The sequence below is a fragment of the Morone saxatilis genome, unplaced genomic scaffold (genome assembly GCF_004916995.1).
Source record: "Morone saxatilis isolate NCDOM2014 unplaced genomic scaffold, NCSU_SB_2.0 Contig23, whole genome shotgun sequence".
Taxonomy (NCBI): Eukaryota; Metazoa; Chordata; class Actinopteri; family Moronidae; genus Morone; species Morone saxatilis.
The window spans coordinates 10,235,420-10,256,512 of record NW_023339796.1 but is presented as its reverse complement, the minus strand read 5'-3'; the positions used below and the strand labels follow the sequence as shown (position 1 = coordinate 10,256,512).

The 21,093-nt window shown below is 39.6% G+C and overlaps 2 protein-coding genes across 8 annotated transcripts in view; both read left to right on the top strand.

Moving 5' to 3' along the window:
* The window catches only part of mapre2 (microtubule-associated protein, RP/EB family, member 2), a 13,813-nt gene extending 9,737 nt beyond the window's left edge, over nt 1-4,076 (top strand). For all 5 annotated transcript variants that reach the window (XM_035670587.1, XM_035670586.1, XM_035670588.1 and 2 more), the window contains 5 exons: nt 128-273; nt 410-626; nt 897-1,039; nt 2,376-2,534; nt 2,780-4,076. In XM_035670587.1, coding sequence (XP_035526480.1) covers nt 128-273; nt 410-626; nt 897-1,039; nt 2,376-2,534; nt 2,780-2,878 — 764 coding nt within the window. In that variant the 3' untranslated portion in view covers nt 2,879-4,076. The remainder of the gene's footprint in view (nt 1-127; nt 274-409; nt 627-896; nt 1,040-2,375; nt 2,535-2,779) is intronic.
* An 814-nt stretch (nt 4,077-4,890) lies between these two features.
* spidr (scaffold protein involved in DNA repair) overlaps nt 4,891-21,093 on the top strand; it is a 27,879-nt gene continuing 11,676 nt past the window's right edge. Inside the window, exons 1-10 of one of the 3 annotated variants that reach the window (XM_035671141.1) lie at nt 4,891-5,055; nt 5,365-5,514; nt 5,664-5,727; nt 6,309-6,485; nt 7,328-7,470; nt 10,235-10,464; nt 11,003-11,103; nt 12,460-12,679; nt 16,901-17,105; nt 17,802-18,049. In XM_035671141.1, the coding sequence (XP_035527034.1) occupies nt 5,041-5,055; nt 5,365-5,514; nt 5,664-5,727; nt 6,309-6,485; nt 7,328-7,470; nt 10,235-10,464; nt 11,003-11,103; nt 12,460-12,679; nt 16,901-17,105; nt 17,802-18,049 (1,553 nt within the window). In that variant the 5' untranslated portion in view covers nt 4,891-5,040. Of the gene's footprint in view, nt 5,056-5,364; nt 5,515-5,663; nt 5,728-6,281; nt 6,486-7,327; nt 7,471-10,234; nt 10,465-11,002; nt 11,104-12,459; nt 12,680-16,900; nt 17,106-17,801; nt 18,050-21,093 lie in introns of those variants that run through there. The other 2 variants (XM_035671140.1, XM_035671142.1) reach the window with 2 other exon arrangements.

The window sequence follows — 21,093 nt, the reverse complement described above, 5'->3', positions numbered from 1 at the left end:
TGATTGTATATTTTATGCACCATTCCACCAAGACAAATTCCTTGTATGTGTAAAAACCTACCTGGCAATAAATCTGATTCTGATTCTGATTCTGATGTCCTCAACCATTATTTTATTACTTCTGTAGGGGCTGCCTACTGTCAGTTCATGGATCTGCTCTTCCCTGGCTGCATCAGTCTTAAAAAGGTCAAGTTTCAAGCTAAGTTGGAGCACGAGTACATTCACAATTTCAAACTGTTGCAGGCCTCCTTCAAAAGGATGAATGTGGACAAGGTGAGTCAACCGTTAGCTTTAATCTTGTTAATGGAATCTGCAGTTTAATTTCTTTCATTTTTTGCTCTGCACTTCATGTGCTTTGAGGAAACTGCATGAATTTATATTTCCATTCTCTTCCTCCCCCTCAATTCAGATTATTCCTGTGGAGAAATTGGTCAAAGGCAGGTTTCAAGACAATCTTGATTTCATCCAGTGGTTTAAGAAGTTCTTTGACGCCAATTACGATGGTAAAGATTATGACCCAGTTGCAGCCAGACAGGGTCAGGATGCCATTCCCCCACCTGACCCTGGTGAGCAGATCTTCAACCTGCCAAAGAAGTCCCACCATGCAGCCAGCTCCCCTACTGCAGGTAACCTTCATGTGCTGCACAAAGCAAAGCATTCATTTCTTTTACTATCCAAATATACGTGAAATGTAACACTATGGCATGTTTTCATACTTGAGTGCCTGGCCCGTGGTACCTGATAACACTTTGAGTATTTATTTTTACATCAACAACTGATTATTCTGTTGTAACTTCGAAGCTCAGTACGCAGATAAATTGTGTAATTTCTTGTCAAAGAGTCACTATTATGTCAGTAATCCATCCTTTAGTAATTAATCTTTTTGTCTGGCATAGGAGCATCAAGGATGAGCACTACAACTCCCAAGTCCTCAACACCAACATCCAGACCCTCATCAGCCAAAAAGATCCCTATTCCGCCAACTCCTGCCAAAGGAGAGAAAGAACTGGAAGCACAGGTCACGCATCTTACTGAGCAGGTAGGTTATTTATGAACAGCTCAATTGTCAGACATTTTTACTCAATTATTACTTCAATTTTACTATCCTCTCCGAAACTGACCCCAAACTATCAGAGCACCAAACTGTTGCCTTCACATTGCTCACATTCCTACTTCGAACACTGGCTGTGTTCACTGACGGCAGTAGGGCTGCAGCTAATGAGTATTTAAATGAACAATTAATCCACCAGTTATTTTCTTGATTAATTTTTTAATCTTTAAGTCAATTGCTTGTTTCCTTAGTTTATACAACCAACTATTCAAAACACTAAGACATTTAGTTTACCGTCATGTAGACAAAGACATTTTTCTAATGCTCACATTTGAGAAGCTGGAACCATGGTATGTTTATTTTAATACTACTTTTAATTTAAACAGTGAAATACATGGACTGTAAATATATCATATGCCTGTTTTAAAAAAAGGGTGTATTGGCACTATGTTTGCTCAATAATAAATTTATGTGGATGTCTTCAAAAAAATAATGTTTGTTTGCTAAAGAGTCCATACCTCAATCCGATTCAGAAAGAAAAACTTGAAACTTGGTCACTTATGGTTTCTTTGCAAGTTGAAAGTTTGAGCACTTTTGCAGAAAACAATGGTGGAAAAGAAAAAAAGTAGAGGCTATTACACACTGCTCCACACATATATTAGCTGTAATTGTTGCCAGAAGCACTTCTAAGTATGTACTTGAAATTGTATTTATGTATTTTATATTTGAAATACATGTAGGTTTGCTTTTACTATGACTTATTTTACTTTCTGTTGATTAGTGTCAACATTTGATTTACATCCACTGTGATTCAGTATGCAGTAGTAGCTGCACATACATATAGTTCATTCAAACAGAATCCATGTGCACATCGTGTAGTCGTTCCATTGTGCGATCCAACATGTTTGTGCAAATGTTGCCAGTCATTCTGGCATCATTCATTTGGTTACACTCCAGATCTAAGCCAAGGACAGATGAGAGTGAGCTAAATCTCGCTCACATTGTAGCCAGAAAAAAACCCCCAACTATTGAATTTTAATCTAATGAAGAGAAGTCCTAACATTTGTGCAGATGTATAGTTTTACTCAACAAATGACTAAACAGATCAATATATTATCTAAACAATGATTACACAAAGACTTGAGTTTTAATCCATAGAATAATCAATTAAGCAGCTTACTCTGGAATTCTCCAGTTAGATGTTATTTGTGCACTTTAGACCACTTGTATCAGTGAATCAGTTTTCTGTAACCAAAGTCCACGTTGTTTTTGTGTGTTTTTGATATTGATGCTAAAACAATCTTGTGAATTGTATTTTTTGAAGGTGAACACATTAAAGTTGGCACTGGAAGGAGTGGAGAAGGAGAGGGACTACTACTTCAGCAAGCTGCGACAGGTGGAGCTGCTGTGCCAGGAGCAGGGCGAAGAAAATGCCCCTTTTGTCGATCGGCTAATGGAGGTCCTTTACGCCTCAGAGGAACAGGTCAGTCTTTGACCCTAAATTAATCTGAATAGGGTCCAGGACAGTTGGAGCCCCCCCGACTTAGATACGTTTTTGCAGCCGTGTACACCAGTAAAATGTGCGAGTGCTATTTTTTTCCTGGTGGTAAAATCATGTGAATGTTATTGTGGGTTGAAAGAGATAAGAAGTCTTTTTGTGTAATCACATGTGTTTGCCTCGGAGCATGCTTCAGTAGTATTAAGCTGTGTATGTGCCCCCCTTTTTAGGAAGGAGCGGAGCTGGCTGAGGGTGACGGACAGGAAGTAGACCAGCAAGCCCATGAGGAGGCACCAGATGATCAGCAGGAGGAACAGGATGAATACTGACTGCCATCATCCCTCACCGCAGTTACACCCCTCTTTTTAATATGTGAGAACTGTTAAAGGATTTTAATTTTTCCTCATGGTCTATTTTTTTGTTTTCCAAGACTGAGCACATGAAGCAACCTCCTGAATAGAAGCACCATCACATTTTTTCTTTTTTGTATCCCTCTGCTCACTGTTCGATGTTTTTTGTGACTTTTGGTGAACTGCTGTGGCAGACAAGCTCAGACCATCACAGAAGTTTCCGAGGACTGTGTGGGTGGAAGGTCAATTCAAATCCTACGGTAGATGTGATGAAATGCTGAATTTTAGACAGGTAACCGTTATCTGTCAGTGCAAATGTTAACTTCCCAGCTTCTGTCCTTTTTACATTTTATTTTGTTTTTATTTTGCATATCAACAATATTAATCACAAGAATGCAATAAGTAAAGCCCTGAAAGGGCTCGTAGTAGCTCTTATTTAACCTCCTTCCATATGTTGCACTGACATTTGACTCTGTACTGGACAATCTGTCCATAGACCCTCACCATATTTATTATTATTAAGCCTTAGAAATAGTGCAAGAATCTGCATTGCATCCTCGTGAAGGAGGACAATACAGTCAGTGAATTGTGAATAAAATGTAGTATAATGCCAACTTATGACTGTTTGACATCCTCACAAATTACAAGATTTCAGATAATCAGTGTGCTCAACAATGTGTTATTCACACCATACAAGGTGGTTTGGTGATATAGTTTACTTGGTATGCCATAAACATAGGGAAGGCAGAAACATTATCGTGGACTAGTCTTATTATGATGCAGCATTTTAAGTTTTAAACCTCAGCTGGAACTTGTGGTCCGTTCAGATTTCAGAGTTGTTGTTTTTTTAAACCACAGGTCTTAGGGAGATGAGTCAGTTCACTGAGTAATTTGCCATGCTATATTCCAGTAAGTACATTGTATACCCTTTCTTAATATTGCATTTACTAATATTGAACTGGGCAGTGCACCATAATGCTTTAGTCATATATTATTATTGTGTAAATGAAAAAGGAATGTAAACATGTACTGTCAATAATTAATGAATGGTAAATGTTTTTTTTCATGTCCCACTCATTATGCATTCCCCAAAAAACGTGTTGCATGTTTGCATTTTATTTGTGAATAACTTGACCTGCTTTTTACATATTTAATAAAAAACAAGTATGTTAAGTGAGCTTTTTGTATGTTTAACCTGCTATTTGAAAGATGTCGAGGTTCGGATGGATTTGCTGTAATAAAATTACGTTTTGAGTCCATGGGAGTGTTGTCATGTCACTCCAACAACAGCCAATAGTTTTGAACATAGTTATAAGAACTAAATAGTAAAAGTTATCTGCTCTAACTATCAATGTATGCTTTTATAAGGTTTTTTAGTTCTTCAAAAGATTCTCATAGGCAGATAATGCTCCATATAAGCAGGCAGTGTTGGAAGAGAAACTCATACTTTTTACTTTTTTTATGTAAAAGTACGAATAGCACAGTGTGAAAATCAGGCTTTCATGCAAGTGAAAGTACAGAAGTATTACCAGAAAAATGTCCTTCTATAAGCAGCTTTTTAATGTTGTACATGATTGAGGTACCGTTAATATTAAGAAAATATGTCCCAGTTCATAGTTCAATCTATAAGAATATATATTTTAAAATTTAATCTAAAAAGTAAACAACTTAATACTAGTACATTTACTCAAGTACTGCACATAAATCACTCTGCTATATTTGTTTTAAAGCCAGATTTAGCTATTACCAGCAAAACACATGACCTTAGAAATCATGATTTGTTACAGATCAACATATTTAAAGTAATACAATAAGCTTCACTTTGCTTACAACTCTAAAATAACAAAAATAAAAGCAGAAAATGGAAGTAGAATTTATAACACTGTAGGTATCCTTAAAAACATGTACCTGATTAAAATATACTTAGTCACTTTGACTGAGAAGCTCACACATGGGCGTCCTCCGGTCCACGCTGTTGGATAAAAGAAACACACCTCTTCATATGTGCTCTGTTTGGTTAGCGACCACCGGCAAACCGCAGCTGCACAACCATGGGTTCATTAAAAGATATTTGAGTGAATAACGCCGTGTAAACACAAATAAACTAGTGGCCGAAACCTTTTTTGTTTCATTTTGTCGCCATGTCTTACAGAAAGGTAAGAAATCTGCTACCTAGCTGTGGTAGGCTAAGCTGCTAACAAGTTTAGGCTAACTTTAAGCTACAAGCTATCTAGCTCAGGCAGTGTTTACCTCTCATGTGTTAACTGGTTTAACTACATTTTATTTACTATCACAACAGATACACCACTGGTTTTGAAATGTAAGCTCGCTGTTACACATTGAACTCACGTTACTGCAGGACCGCCATCACCAAGAGAATCAGTGGAGAAATAAAAGCTATCAAATGGGTTGTTTTCATTTAGCTTTAGTGATGATAAAATGTGTTTTGCCCTTTTGTTTTGTAGCGCAAAAGACACTACAAGGATATAAAGTGTGTTTTCTTTCCGGATGAAAACGGTTTGCAAAAAGTCGGGGCAGCATCTCTTTCATCTGTGTCTTCCGCCAAGAGCTGGGAGAAGTGTGGAGACAGTTTCCTGGACACTCCGGTGATAAAGGTGGATGAAGTTTAATGATCAATACCCATATAATACACGTATCAATACCCGTATAATAACCGCTGTATAATACCGTATAATACCTGTATAATACCTGTATTACCCCCCAACTCCTCTGCTGATGGTGTTGATACTCGTTTCTGTTGCAGAACCTCAAGTCATCAGGAAGGAAAGTGTCTGACATAAGAAAGTTATCACAGTCCTCTGCATTAGGTAATTTATAGTGTAGTCTAATTTAGTTGATTAATACATGAATACAATATATTGATAGTTTATCATCACTGGAATTGTATTGTGGGGTTTCCCAGTTGTCTATCAAACCTCAATATTTTTTTCGTCAACTAAAATGTGGCCATAATACTACAGATGATCAAAAATGGCTCTTCTTTACGTATTATTTGATCAGATAGTTACTTATTTAAATCCTAAATTAAATCTATTATTTTATGAAGAAGAAGTTCTTGTGTTTAGACAACATTTAATATTTGATAAGTCTCCCTTAATTTAAAAGTTTAAAGAAAAAAAACATATAATTCATTTAAATTTTGTAGAAATACATGCTTTTGAGTAAGTGATTTTGTTTAAATTCAAACAATACCCACTTCTACTTTATTTTATTCTTAATTTAGACAGTGTGGGGAAACAGGAATATAAATTGTCTGTGTGCTCATATGGGTGCGTATGTGTCTCTACAGGTGGAGTGTGTAGCCACTCCACTCATGTCATGACATGTTTCTTAGGTTTTAAGTTTTTTTTTTTTCTCCCAGTGCCGACCGGTGCCGACTGTAATGAAGACCCAGTGCACATTGCGTGGAGCTCCAGTGACGGTGAACAGTCTGATGATGAGACCCAGAAGCAGCATCTGTCCAGAGTTGTCTCTCAGCAGCAACAGCGTCCTCAGAGACCAGGGAGACCCACGGCTCCCATTCAGTCTTACACCAGAGCTCTGCGCATGCTCAGGACTGATAAAGGTAAATAAAGTCTGCTGTGACTCACTGAGGCACAGCTGAAACATACCGTATTAGGTTGTTCTTGATGTGCGGTAAACGTTTTGAGAGCTGACCTTTGTTAAAGTTTCATACTACAAAAGTTCTGTCACAATCTATTTTTATTCATCATTTTAATTTGAATGTTTTAAATTATTTTTTTCTCTATCACAGTAAACATTTAATATGCAGAACTTACAGATTATGCATTAATAAGGGAATGCAGAGAAACGGTGTACAGAGACACTGACGAACATTATCAGTGTTACTTGCTTGTCCGTCATCCTCCGCCACATCAGTCCCTCTTTTTTCACCTCGTTTATCAACCACATCACAATTATTGGGCTTTATAAGGAAACACTTTGCGACAGCTTGGCTATTTAGCGATATAGCCTACCATTGTGATGGCTAAAGCCAGCTAGACAACGAGGAGGTTATGCATGTGAGATCAAAGACAAGACTACTGGATAGTAGCTTATTAATATGCACACTCTCCACCTGGGGGGGCGGGGGGGTCTACATGTGGATACTGACAGTGTTGCATGGGAATTAGTCAACGCTACTCTAGATCAGCTTCAGTGTTAATTTGTTAAAACGACAGACGGCCTCCAGATTTTTCCGTCATTGTTTAAAAAATGAAGTCAGTGACCCCTACTCAGTTGTCATCCTGTGACCTAAATAAGGAACTTCATAACAGCTGAGCAATCACCATTCACTGAGAGAATGTGAGAGCTTGAAAGCTCCAGCAAAAGCTAGTATGTGGAGCTTGAGTTAAGATTATTTTGTCAAACTTAGTTTATTATTAACTTTTCTCTTCTATTCTTTAGATGACCTTCCTGTTATTGACACAGACAGTGACCTGGATGAGTCTGAGGAAGATGCTGAAAAGGACAGTGGGCAACAAATCTCTGACTGCGAGTCAGAGTCCTTTGATGACAAACCGGAAGATTTACCTTTTAAACCTACAAATGTGAGTAAACTATGTTTTTACTGATACTTTGTGTTTCTTCCAGGGATCCATTGATCAACTCAGGACCTGCATTAGTGCATGAATCAGCTGCATTATTCTGAAACAATGATGCACAGCGGTCTGTCATGGTCCATTTTCTCAAGGGTGTTATGTGCTTTAACGATCACTAGATGGAGCCACACAACTTCTTAAACTCTGTATAGTTATTTAGATCCAGTGTATGTTTCTAATTAAGTGTTCAGCTGACTGCCAGCATACGCAGTTTTCCTAGAAGTTGTACTGTAACTGTCAGTACTTTTCCTAGAGTCCAGTGAGACAACCAAGGATATTCTGTTCACTGTGTGTATTAAACCTGACGAGTTTTACCATCACTTTACACTTACATGCCATTAATGCACATGTTTTAGTGTAATGTATAACAACACTGTGTTGTATTTTGCGTCTTCATATCGCATTATCGTGTTGTTTTAGTTATTTTTCATTTGTTTAGATTTGTATGTTTATTCATTATACCACCAGGTGGAGTGTTGCAGTCATGTTCTCATGTCCTGAAAGGCCCTGACAGGCTCAAACCAGCATTGCACTGAGCACTTTCTAGATCCAAGTTATGTTCCAAACTGTCAAAGTTCACAAGCTGAGGTAGCAAATAAAACACTGAGTGAGTGTGGAGGGAAACACTGCCACTTGTTCACTGACACAAAGCAGATGTTAAAACAGTTGGTAATGTTTGTGCAGTAATTACAGAACATTTCTACTTTAATGACAGTAGTTGCTTTTGAGTCTCTAAAACTCAGATGTGTAAAGAATTAAATAATTTTGAAAAAGTGTTCAAAATAATCAAAATTTTTTAGAAGTGCAACACAGTTTAATATTCAATATCAAAACAGAAGATTAATTGACTACTATTGACTATTGAGTGCTTTTTCAAGCATAAATTGTAATTATAATTGAATATTTTGGGGGTTTGGACATAAAATAATGACATCAGCTCGGGTTCTGAGAAATTGTGTTTATTTTTCACAGTTCTCTGAAGTTTTAAGGGACAAACTATCAATCAAACAAATCATCAGTAGATCAGTTGATAAAGAAAATATTTGCTAAAGCACAACGTCATATGATGCGTACACTTCTCTTTCTGTTTCATTTGACGAATATATTTGTGTTGTAATTGTAATGGATTTTTTGTGGACCCTCCTGTATGCTGTGGAGACTTGGATTGACTGTTCCTTCTCAGAAGTCATTCAGGAGCTGTGTTTGTTAAAGGCAGGGTTGGCATCAGGAGAATGTGTAAGGAGTGGTGAAGGTGTTACGCTCAGGTTCGAGACCACACACAGCACTTAGCTGTTACAGCACACACCACAGCATGTAATTGGTCAGTTTGATCGACCAAATTACTGAGATGATGCGGTGGAATAGCATGGAGCTGGTGGAGCTGGACGCTGGAGTACAGTACTGTAGAATACTGTGCCCGCTAATTAAACTCAATTATTCTTATCGTAAAACACAAAATACATTTAAGCAACTGCTATCTTGTGATGAAGCTCAGAGTTTGCAGTCTGTATGTCAAGAGGAAGCCTGTAGACAGATTATTGCTCCCGCAGACCCAGCTACTTCCTCTTGTCACAGTTTAATTTGCTGCTATCAGCTTTCTGTGGTCAAACAAGATTTAAGATCACCTAACATGAGGCTTTTGGTCAGAGGCCCACTAGAAAGACAGACTCTTAAGAGTCCTAGCTTTCAAATATGGTTGTACTGAAATCTATGCATGTGGTATTTCTGACAGTTTGATTGTTCATTGCCCGAAACATATTCAGTAATTGGAATTGCATTTTGTTACCTAGCATTTCTCTTAACATTGCTTCCCAGAAAGCATGCTTACACACGGCCAATTGTTAATCAAACCAGATCTAACAGGATACGGAGGAGAAGCTCCCAGTCCAAGGCAGAGTTTATTACTCCAGATAAATGGACGGCTGACTCACTTGACGAATGTCTGCCAGATTTCTGTGTTTTTGTACTTGCTCTGAAAGTGGACAGGCGGAGCTGTGAGGAGCGGCTTTGCGTTTCAAGGCCAAAGAGGATGGCCACTTCCCAGATGAAGCGTGTGTTGCTCGCTTAAAGGGTCAACAACCTTGACCGCATCAGGGCCACTCTAGATCAGGGCCATGTCAACAGAGCACGAGTATAAACTTCTTTTTTACTACTGTTTGTTCAGGAAAACATGCGAGTGGATGAGGCTGCACAGAGCTGTGTACTTACAATGCTTTCAGTGCCGGGTGAAAACATTTTTGAGCCTGGGCCAGGAACATAGTGTTCCTTATTCTCTGTAGCTGGTTAGAGTGTGACGTCTGCTGGCACTCAGCCTAGCAGGGTCAAGTTGATTCAAATAGGAGAGCAAGTTGGCTGACAGAGCCTGGTATGCCGATCTTGTCTGCACATGACAGGAACTCAGGTTTCTTGTGGATTTTTCCATGAGAACTGATTCCCTCAGGTGTAGTGAGCGGTGATACAGCAAAAAAGATTGTTTTGTTACCATATCTTGTGAATTAATCAGTGTGTCAGTGTACCATATCCACCCACTTTATTATTGAATTTATTTAATCTTTAATGACTAATAATATTAATTTACTGAAGGCTGAGGCCATTTTAAATATTTAATATCCCCCGGATGTATACTGGTATTTTATCTACGATTTGACACTGTTAAAATTCATCGGTCAAATATTTTTTTTAAATTAATCAATCAATAACTCTTTATCCCTAGATGACTGAGCTGGAGATCTCAGGCTACGTGTCTGACGGCGAGAATAATAGCCACACAGTGACATCGAGCAGACTCGAGAGCTTTCCTCTCCAAACTGGTGAGGGCAGCAAAAGGTCAGTCAGTGACTGGGTCAGATCTGCTCAGGCGATGCTGCAGACACCTCAGAAACCGCTCGCTAGGCAGTCCAAGACTCCTGAAGACTCTGCCAAGAAGAAAAGGAAATTTGAAAGGTTTGAATGTTGTTCTTGTTTTCACATTAGGCGTGCACTATTTCAGCCTTTTCAGGTAAAGCGTAAAACACAGAAATTCATAATGATATTGAGGAAGAAACTGTATTTATTGTGTAGCTGATACCTGATCTGCTTAATAAAGTCAGTATTGGGCCAACACTGACTTGGTAATCTGATCACATTATTATAAACATCAAGTTTTACAGTATGTTGCCTCATAATAAGAGCAAACAAAGAAACAAGACATATTGCTTGCTGCCAGATGACAGTCAAACTTTGGCGGCAAGTTTCCACGGCTGAACCGATGATGAAAGGGACACCTGGTGTCATGATGTGGGTGCTAAATGTCATTGCCATCTCCAAGCCCACCAAATCTGACAGATGGCTATCTGTAGTCTTTGACAGCTTGCTTTTTTGCATCAGAAAATCTTTTTCTTTGAAATAAACAATTTTGCACGTGCTTTTGTTCAAGCCACGTGTGCCGTGTGAGTTTATCAATCAACATCATCTGTTGTACCGCTGTTTGTTTGTTGCACAGCGGAGGTCTTGCTGAGAGGCTGAATCGACTCCAGTGCAGACAGAGGTCAGCTGTTAGCTTCTGGAGGCACAAGTCCATCTCTGACACCTCAACGACAACAGGTGATCCCCTCAAGCCTACTGTATTATCCACAATTATACTCAGAATGACCTCTGAATCATCATTCACATTTAGCTATGAGCTCTGATTTATGAGTGGGATGAAGCCTGTCTGAAGAAGAGCTGGCTTTGCGTTGATCACTGTAGCTCGAACTGTGAACTCAATATGTAGGTGACAGGAAACTGCTTGCCTGGGTCTTTTTTTTTTTCCTTTCCGTGGTGTACTCAACCACTTGTGTTCTCTCGTTGTGAAGTATCTCCTTATAATAGGACACAGGAAGTGGCTTAAAGGTGACAGTTGATTGTGGAAAAAGAAAACACCCACCTCATCCAATTTCGCGGTCCGCAAATGGTTTGATTAGTGCGTTGTGTAAAGAGTTAAACAATGGGTTAAAGCGTGGAGGTTTACTTGACTTCCTTTTTAAAAATCAATATGTGGTGCTTTTGCATTGAAGACACCTGTGTCTGTTTACGTACATCTTTTTAAGCCATTAAAGTCAGATGGCTCATTCTTCATGTTGTTACTATCTACATCAGTTTCACCTATTTTTCTTTGTTGTACTAATTTCGGTGTGCGACGTAACTGTCCTCATACACGTGGGACGCCTTGACTTATTTCCTGACACATTGCTCTGCGTACAACTTATCAGATCATTATAGGTCAAGAGGAGGACTAGAGTTCCTTTCTGAGTTTTGGCCGACTGCCGGTGATTATTCTGATGAATTTATAATCTGGGATCTAAATGCACAAATTAAGCACTTAACATTCATGTTTGGACAAATGCGTATTAAAACTTCATAGCTCTCTAGCGATCACTTTGATATGATTTACTCTTATCATATTAAAATTCCCCCTCGGGCCTCTTTCAGTGATCGTTAAGGTACACAGACTCTGAACTGCACTGACTGTGCGTTCTCATGCTGCATTTTTCACAATTCAGTGCAATCAACTTTTCACACAACATTTACATGCAGCCAAGTTGCTCTCTTATCTCAGCATGATTTATAGCATCGGGGCATTGTCTTGATTCGCTCCTCCTAATTATCTCTGTCGATTTTATTGTTCAGCCCAAAAGCACAGTCAGTGCCGTGGTAAAATTCCAAACATTTGCACACTCACCCAGTGGGATTTGCTGCGTTTCATATCCAACTCAGCCTGAGTCAGTGACAGCTTTTACAGTTATGCAGTGCGAATTGTTCTGATGCTAAAAGGGAATTACTCTCATAACGTGTAACGAGTCCCACAGAGAGCAAGAGTCCGTGAGAGCACGAGTACACCCTGTACGCAAACACACAAAGGCGCACACACTCAAACAGACACACACTCAACATCTGTGTTGTTGTTGCTCTGCTCTCCAGTGGACAGGCCTGGCGTACTAGTGCTGGAGGTGCTGGAGGTTCAAGAGGAGTGCAGCATGCAACTGGCGCTCTGTGAGCACCACCAGCCCCCCGGAGAGGGTCACCAACACAATGACCCTGTCTCTGAGGAGAGAGCTCGTATGCTGGTGTTATTCAACAGAGAGACTGCAGCCCAGCTGATCCCCGCACCCAGAGACATCATCCACATATACCCACCATGGTGAGAGCATGCGATACATGATGACTTTTAAAGTCCTGCTCCACATATTGAATGAATGAGTGTGCAAAGTTTGACACTAGATCCCATTTTCACATTCATCTGCTGAAAAAGGAACATGTCTCTGTGCTCACCTTAAAGTGAACATACAGGCAGGATTTTGTCACCAGTTTGGAGGCCAGTTGTGAAATGGCATACAGCTTACAGAAGTGTGATGCGGAAACTTGAAACCTCCAGCACGGATACACTGAGAATGGACTTGGACAGTGACATAGGAGACATCTTGTGTCCAGTTGTTAAATTGCATATATTCTTTGATTTTTTTCAGTGAGGAAAAGATATTAGGCACATTGTTATTCAAAGCAGACCACCTTCCATAAATTGTGTCTGGAGGGAACATTTAAAATGAAAATCACATTTTGAGATGAAGACTGAATCAGTTCCTCTGCAACTCAAGATGAGTTTCATGCTGTTAAAACAATTATTACTGCAGTTAAGTTATTTTTATCGTAAGGTCTATGAAATATCTGAAAGTAATGAAAAATGCACATTACAGTTACCTAAAGTCTTCAATGTGCTTTTTTTTTTTCAACCAATAGTAAAAACAAACAAACAATACGTTACCTGATATACCTGTTTTGTCTAAAACAGCACTGCTGGGTTTCCTTTTTATACATTTTCTGTGAAGGATGAATATAATACTGGGCAGTGAAACCCATTCTTGCATTTCCCTGTTGTCAATTTTTAACTAAATTGTCTCTTGGCAGTCGACCAAAAACGACACCAAAAAACCACAGTTACACAATACAAGACTGACTCACTACCTGCGGAACAAAGAGTGACAGGATCTCACAAAATAATGCTGAGGAGGCACACTGAATGACAGAATACTACACATGAATATATGCATAAACTCCTGAAATTATTTCAGGGTTTTAAGTATAAAAATGTACTGTTCTCAGCTCACATCAGCAAGCAGAAGAGACCCAGATGTGAAGAACAGTCCCTCACGTACAGGGCAGAGAGAGTGGGAGGTGGGGGCGTGTGTTTTTCGGGATTGTTTTGGAGTTGGAGCGAGGCAGCAGTTGACTCCAGCTGTTGGGAGTTTGGGTTGAGTATGCTCTGGAATATCCAAGCTGGCGGAAGTGGAGGGGCCTCCTCAGTGCTCTGACGTCACAAACAGCTCCAGGGAATGCTTCACATTCCTCTTCCTGGCAGTAGTTAGGTCATTTCCAGCAAGCCGGGGAAAAAACACAGTAGGATTATTTTCTGGAGCATTTGGGAGCAGAGAGTGGAGGGAGCCAAGTGACTTAGATTGAAAACACATGGCGGTTTGAGAGTATCTCTGGCTTTAGCACCTCTCCTTCCCTGTTGTATTCTATTCCTGAAATCACACAAAAGGGTAGAGCCCCCACCAAACACAACCATTTACTCTTTCAAATAATTATTTTTCATCTGAATAGGCATCCTTAAATCCTCTTTTGTTTGTGTAAATTACAGCATTTGGTCTATATTTTAAATGAATCAGTATTCTAACTCAATAAAAACTACATCATAACCGAAAAAAGCTGAAGACAAGCTTAATACCCTCTCGAGAGATATTCATTCATTTAAGCTCCCAAGAAAGTGGAAAAACCCGGATTTTAGAGCATCATTGCGTCTGGTAAAATTCCTCTTACCAGTTTCCGGCGTGACACTCAAGGGGTTAGCCTCCTCCAGGATTCCTGCAGTGAGTAGGTTGGCTCCTCCCACCTCCCACGCCTTGTTGTGAGTGGGCTGTGGCCTGAGCGGAAATACCTGTGGGTGTTATTCACTAAAGCGCTGTGACGCAGGCAGCCGGTGCCACTCCTTAACCTGGCTACCTGTCTGATGATGACAGCTGCCCACTCACCTGTTCACAATGGGGCCGCGCTTCCTGTACCTGTTCTCGTGAACAGTACGTTCCGCTCTGCTAACCTAACAGTATGGTTTTCACTGATTACTTGGACTGATAAAGGTGCCTGTCAAAGCTTAATCGTAACATGAGAAGAAGTCAGCATTACTGTGTGCAAATATTAATGGGGGTCGAAGAAGTACTCACGTCATATACTTAATAAAAGTAGTAATACCACACTATCAATATACCCCATTTCAAGTAAAAGTCAAGTGAAATCACTTATTGACTTAATTAAATATGTAGTGGAGACACAGAACTGATTAAATGTACTTAATGTAAAGAACTTCTGAATTTCAATAGAGATTTCCATCCCATTAATAGTAATTATTCATTAACATTACGTATGTTATTCATTGCACCATTTTAAACTAATTATTTAGTTTCAAAAATGTGTGTCTGTGTTTATTTTATAATATGATTTACAGATAGATGAGAAGATTTTAGCGTCTAGTTGTTAATTGACTGTCTGGATGTCAGTGGTTTAGTTTTAATTGATTGACTAATAGGTGAGTAATCCAAGTTTCAGCACCAGCATGGTAAACACATACAGTGCCAGGAACTGTATGTACAGTTAAACGCAATCAAGAACAATAACCCTGCAAATAAAACATTACCTTTGTGAAGATTGGATCAGAATGTTTATTTAGGCAGCCTCAGGTGATGATTTAACTCGTATTATGAGGCCGGAGTTAAAGCCAAGTGCTTGCTCATGGTGGGAATCTTTGGGTCTCTGTAAATAGTTTTATAAGCAGTACGGACTAGACCTGCTCTATTTCAAAAGTGTTATGATTTGGCACTATACAAATAAAATGTAACGTAACTGAATTTAATAGTTTGTACAAGTGTTTGTGTAATTGTTTCCACCCTCTGTCTACTTTGTGTGACGTACATTTTGAACATGTATTTAAATACCTATATTTTGAATATATAATGATTTCAATAGCCAATTATTATTAATAATGCTCGTTTTATTTGTGAAAGGACACAATATTTACACTTAACCATTCATATCAATCAAGTGTAGACTAAATATTAGAAGCACCTGTTAGTATAATGCAATACAATTCAGTAGAATGACAAACTACAGACTCTAAAATGACCATAAAATTTAATAAAGAGCTCCCTAAGACAATTTGAGTTTAACCATCAGAAAGGTCATGTTGGACTGCATTTTGTTTTAGCCAGGTGTACCCACAACTGAGTAGTGTATATAATAATTTGGTTTCTAAATAATCTCCTCGTTTCTGTTTTCATTGCACATCCAAACAGTTTTTTTCCACTTTATGTGTTTATCTGCGTTTGATTTCTCTGCTTCAACTATCACCACAGGTTTGAGACGAGCTGTGACATGTACAGCAGTTCCAGTCACAGACTGCGCTTGGCTCTGAGTCAGTGATAAGCCATCATCACACTATTATCCATGTCACAAATGTGGAAAGAATTAAGTCGTAACTCAAACTTGTGCCATATAATTATCTCTCCGTTACTCAAGTTCTTTTATTCTCAGGCTCAGTACCACTCAGGTGTGTGATATTTACTTTACTGAGCTAAAAGTACATAACCAGAAATGTTTTCTCTTCGATTTTCTGGATAAATTCACCGTCTCCTTCTTGGCACACACAGATTAGTGAAATCTGAGCTGGTAACGGTTCAGATTAAACACTAGCACAGGAGCACTTCAGGTTATACACATGCCGCCTTTGCATTCGATTTGGTGTTTTTCATCAGCGTACTCTCAACATGTTTGATTGTGACGGGCGGTGAAGTATTTTTCCACAGATGATGTCACATTTGGAAAGTGTTTTAATCAAGCTGTGCAGCGCTGTGAGGTACAGCCTTTTAAGAACCTCGGTTACATGGAAAATGTATCTTTTTACCTCAGTAAAAGAGGACAAATGCATCCGTTGTGTATTTTCACTTGCCTTGGAGGAGGTTAACGTATTTGAACTTGTACTCAGTGCTGGTTGCTACCTAGTGAACAGGCCTGTGGAGGTGGTTGGTACCTTATCTGAGTTTGACATTCAAACCGTCTCGAGCTCTCGCCCCCCTACGTTTGTGCAATAATCTACTCCATGTATTGTACTGTCAAATGTGAGTTTTTACATCTGTTATCAACACAATCACGAAACAAACACTTGTATTATTGCCCAATACCTTAAATATGTTTAATTTCATGGAGAATGTCCTCAACTCAATTCTTTAGCACCACTCAAGTGCAAAGTCAGGTGTAGCACTGAAACAACTGCCATACCCCGAATCTAAACCTAATGAACTTCATCTCTTTGCAGGCAAAGTCTTTCCATAGAGGGTGTCAGCTATGATATTATTCTGAACACACACTTCAGCCAGAAAGTCTACTCTGCTTCCAAACAAGCCAACACGTCCACTCCTAGAGGCCTGCACTCAGCAGAGAGGTGCAATGCGTATTCTCTGTGTAAAACGTTTGGACTGCTAGAGGTATGCAGGACCACAGAGGAGAACAATGCCAAACAGGTGCGTATGCTTCGATGTCATTAGAATCAAGTGCATTGCATTTACTTCCCAATTCAAAATGTACTGTATTCAGCACCGTAAATGATCATATAAGACAATTAACAAACCAAATCAAAACAAAATGTATTTTTATTATGTAGTTATACCTAACTAATTATCCTTAAATTCATATTAAATCATGAGTGCAACTGTGCAAACATCAGTTTCACTTTACAATACTTTTACACAAAGAATAATAAGCAGTCTCAATGGAGCGTTCAGCCCACATCAGTCACTAACAGGTGCATTCTGTCTGTACTGGGGATATATTATAAGTGGTTGGTTTACATGTATGTTTGATTTCCTCTGAATCTCTGTTTGCTTTGAGCTAATACAAATAAACTAACCAAGTACTGCTGGCAGCTATTGAGCCACTGCCCACACCCTCTTTTTGAAGCAGATTTCTAATGCAGCTCACTGCCATGATTTGTGTTGACAAACTAAACTAAATGCAAATGACTGTGTGGTGCCGTAAACTGTAAGTGAAATTAGTATGTATATATACATAAAGTATGAGCTCATGCTATGATGTAGTGCTGAAACAATTAGTCAATTAATCAATTAGTTTACTAACATGAACTTTTTTGATTACCTATCAATGGTGCTGAATAATTTACGTTAAGTACATTCTCCTTTTCCCCCCCTTGTCCCCTTCAGGTTGCTGCCTCCGATGCTCTGTACAGTTTCGGAGGTTCTTCAGGAGTTTTCACACGACACTGCCTTTCTCTCCTGGAAGCTATCGAGGGACTGGGCCAAGCTGGCGCTGTAGGGCAGGACGTTGAAGTGGTGGTTCAGAGAGTTTACTCAATCCCTGTGCCTGACAGCTCTCCCATGTCCATCCTTAAGCCTAGACTTCACTCCAGGTCCTCCTCAGCGCCTCCTCCTGCAGAAAAAGGCAAAACCAGGTACTGTTGGACTAGCTGATAATCACTGAGGCATTTGGTTTGTCACTTCATGCCAAAAGAGAAAATGAATTACATTGTATCTGCTGTGTATGCTTCTCTCCCACAATATGAATTAGTCTTTTTGTAAAAAAAAAAATGCATGCTGGTCTCCTTGGTCTCAGGCCTTACATGCCTTGGTGGCACAATGTGTATCTCGGCGGTAGAGCTATTGTTCACAGCACAGCAAGCCCCACAAAGTGCTCACACTGTCTCCAGCCATATGGCATTGTTTGACAAAGGACACAAACATTTCTAATTGAATCCAGCCGCTCTGTGAGCGATTCTGGCCAATTCCTGGGAAAGACAACATGATGTTTTCAGAATATCGTGCACCAGCAAGCCAAAGTTGAATTGGTGCCCACTCATACTCCACTAGGTGGAACAGGTTTGCAACAGCTTTTATTACCTTAATGCTCAAAAGGAAACCGCAAGTATAATTTATACGGGTGTAAAAATGACACAAAATATACAGTCTGGTCAGTCTTCTTTGTCATGTGTGAAACTGACTCTGGGTTTTTGACTGTTGGTTGACAAAAAACCCACCTTGGCCATAGGGAATTTTTTATCTGCCACAACAGCGTGTGACTGGTATTGTTTTCACCTTTTGAGTCTGTGAGTGTGTAAGTATGTCATCGTGGCAAAAGGTGTCCTGGAGGTAGCTACTGTAGTGGGATGTACCACAAACGTGGTTTTAGTACTATGCCAGGTGTTTATTTATTTAGGTCTGTCTGTCTCTGTCTGTCTGTGGACTGATTTCTTTCACAGAAATGTACAGGCGTGTAGTTGAAGGCCGAGTTTAAAGATTGATGTGGTCTGAGTACAAGTGCTGCAATTGAGGGGGTAGGAATTAGGGAACTAGGCACTTCCGCCTGATCCACATTTGTTGCAATCTACACAAAATTATTACTGGCTGCGATACTAAAATAGGTTAACTTGACCCCGCGAGGACGGTTAGGCATATTGAATAAATCTGGCACAGTTCACCTGTTTGACCAAACTCACTCTTCTCATGGCATGTGTGCTAAGGACCATATACACTAATTTGGGTGGTATTATCCCATCGCAAGAGGATTTTTCTGACATTTTAGAAAACAATTAACTGATTCATGAAGAAAATACAATACAATACAATTGACATATTACCTTATAAAGTTAGGGCAACAGTGTCTGCAAACAGTTGCTTATTGACACATCCAGTAGACAAGGAGCCACATTAGTATTCACTGGAGTCATGTTATGGCTGCTTGTTGAATGCAAATCCGATATTCAAACTCCTCTTAGTTTATTTTTTTCTCCACACTCTCCTGAAGGAAATATCTGACTCTTTATCAGCTAAATGTTCTACTATGTTCACCAGCTAGTCAGTACCTTTGTCTGCTTGCCACTGTAGGGTACTCTAGTGTACGGTGGGTTTGTCAGACTTGTGTAACTGAAAACGATGCTGATAAGAACGAACCAAACAGTGTAGTTATGTGCTATAAAAACAAAACAACGAGCTGAAAGACACTAAAACGCGTGATAACTGTCTGTAGGTCTGTCTTTATGAGCGACCCATTTCACATTCCACTTTTTTGTTGATATGAAGATAAAAAAAATCCCAATTATCAGTATTTATTATGATTAAAAACAGCTAAAGACTATAAAACAAGTGCATTTTTTTCCCCCTGCAGAAATGTTACAATAGTGAACTCATGTTGAAAGACCTGCAGTATGAGCTGTGTTATTGAAATGGCTTACAGGTTTATTGGAGTGGTCTTGTTATGGTTAATGAATCAGTGAATGTTCTAGTTGGAGAAAATCCAGCAAGCATGACCTTTAGTTGCCTGGCCTTCCTCAGGCTTGTTGTTTTTGTCCTTTGCTGAGTAATAAAAGAAAAGTATTGGTTTTCTGAGCGCAGAGGCCTGAGGGGCTCTCTGGTGAAGGGAGGAGAGCCCCGGTCAGCTGACAAGCCAAGTGACTAAATGAGCATCGGTTGTAATATGACACTTGCTCCTGCCATGCAGCTTCTGCAGCTGGTAAACAAACGCCGCCCTCTGACCGGAAACACTCCTGCCCTTCCCTCCGTTTCTCTCTAACTCAACCAGATTCAACAGGCTTGGTTGGTAGTAAAAGGATGGAGGTGGGGCAGAGGTACAAGAGGTTATCACGAGGACTTGAGGTCAAAATATCTGGGTGACCCTGCTTGCTTATTGTGATAGATTTGAACATTGTCAAGTAAAGTTTTTTATCAAAGACCTAAATTTGTATTATTTTTTTTACCTTTTTCTACATTTTAGAAAAAGAGAAGAAAATAGTTTCACTTTTTACCATCTTGTTTATTCTGAAATACAATAAGGTAACTAAGTGTCTAACATTTTATTACCTTTATGACTTTTTATGGGAGGTTTTGGTTTGAATTGCTGTACAGAAACAACAGCTTTTTGTACAATGTGTTGCTTATAGTACTTTTCCAGGATGCATGCCTGCTCTGTGGAGAGAAGGGTAGTTTACTTGGCAGCCCACTGGCCCCATTCTGAATAAAGACAAGGACAGTTTGTACCTCTCATGTTGTGTCCCCAGCCACTATGACTCACTCCCCTGGTCAGCATACTTATTTGATCCTTTTGTTGTTTAGCCTCTGTGTTAACACACACGTGGGAGAGACGCCAGTATGATATTTATGCCTGAAGAAGATGTTAAGTTCCCGTAAATTCAGAATAGAATAAACAAGAAGATTAACTGTTTGCAGGAAGTGAGGAGAGGCTAGTTGGGTTTTTTTTTGTTTTTTTTTCTTGGTGGAGAGGGAACACAATGTGCTGCAAGGATCCTGTTACAACCATGTTTATCACTCTGCCTGCACTGATTGGTGGACAACACATAGGAAGGAATCCCGCCTGTCCGCCCCCCCACCAATGAGGCCTCTCTGCTGTATCCTTCATGTGTGGGTCACTTACTTAGAGTGTTGCCAAGTAATGTGCATGTGCGTGGGCTAGCATGCGCACACAGTGTGACTGTGTGTGTGTGTC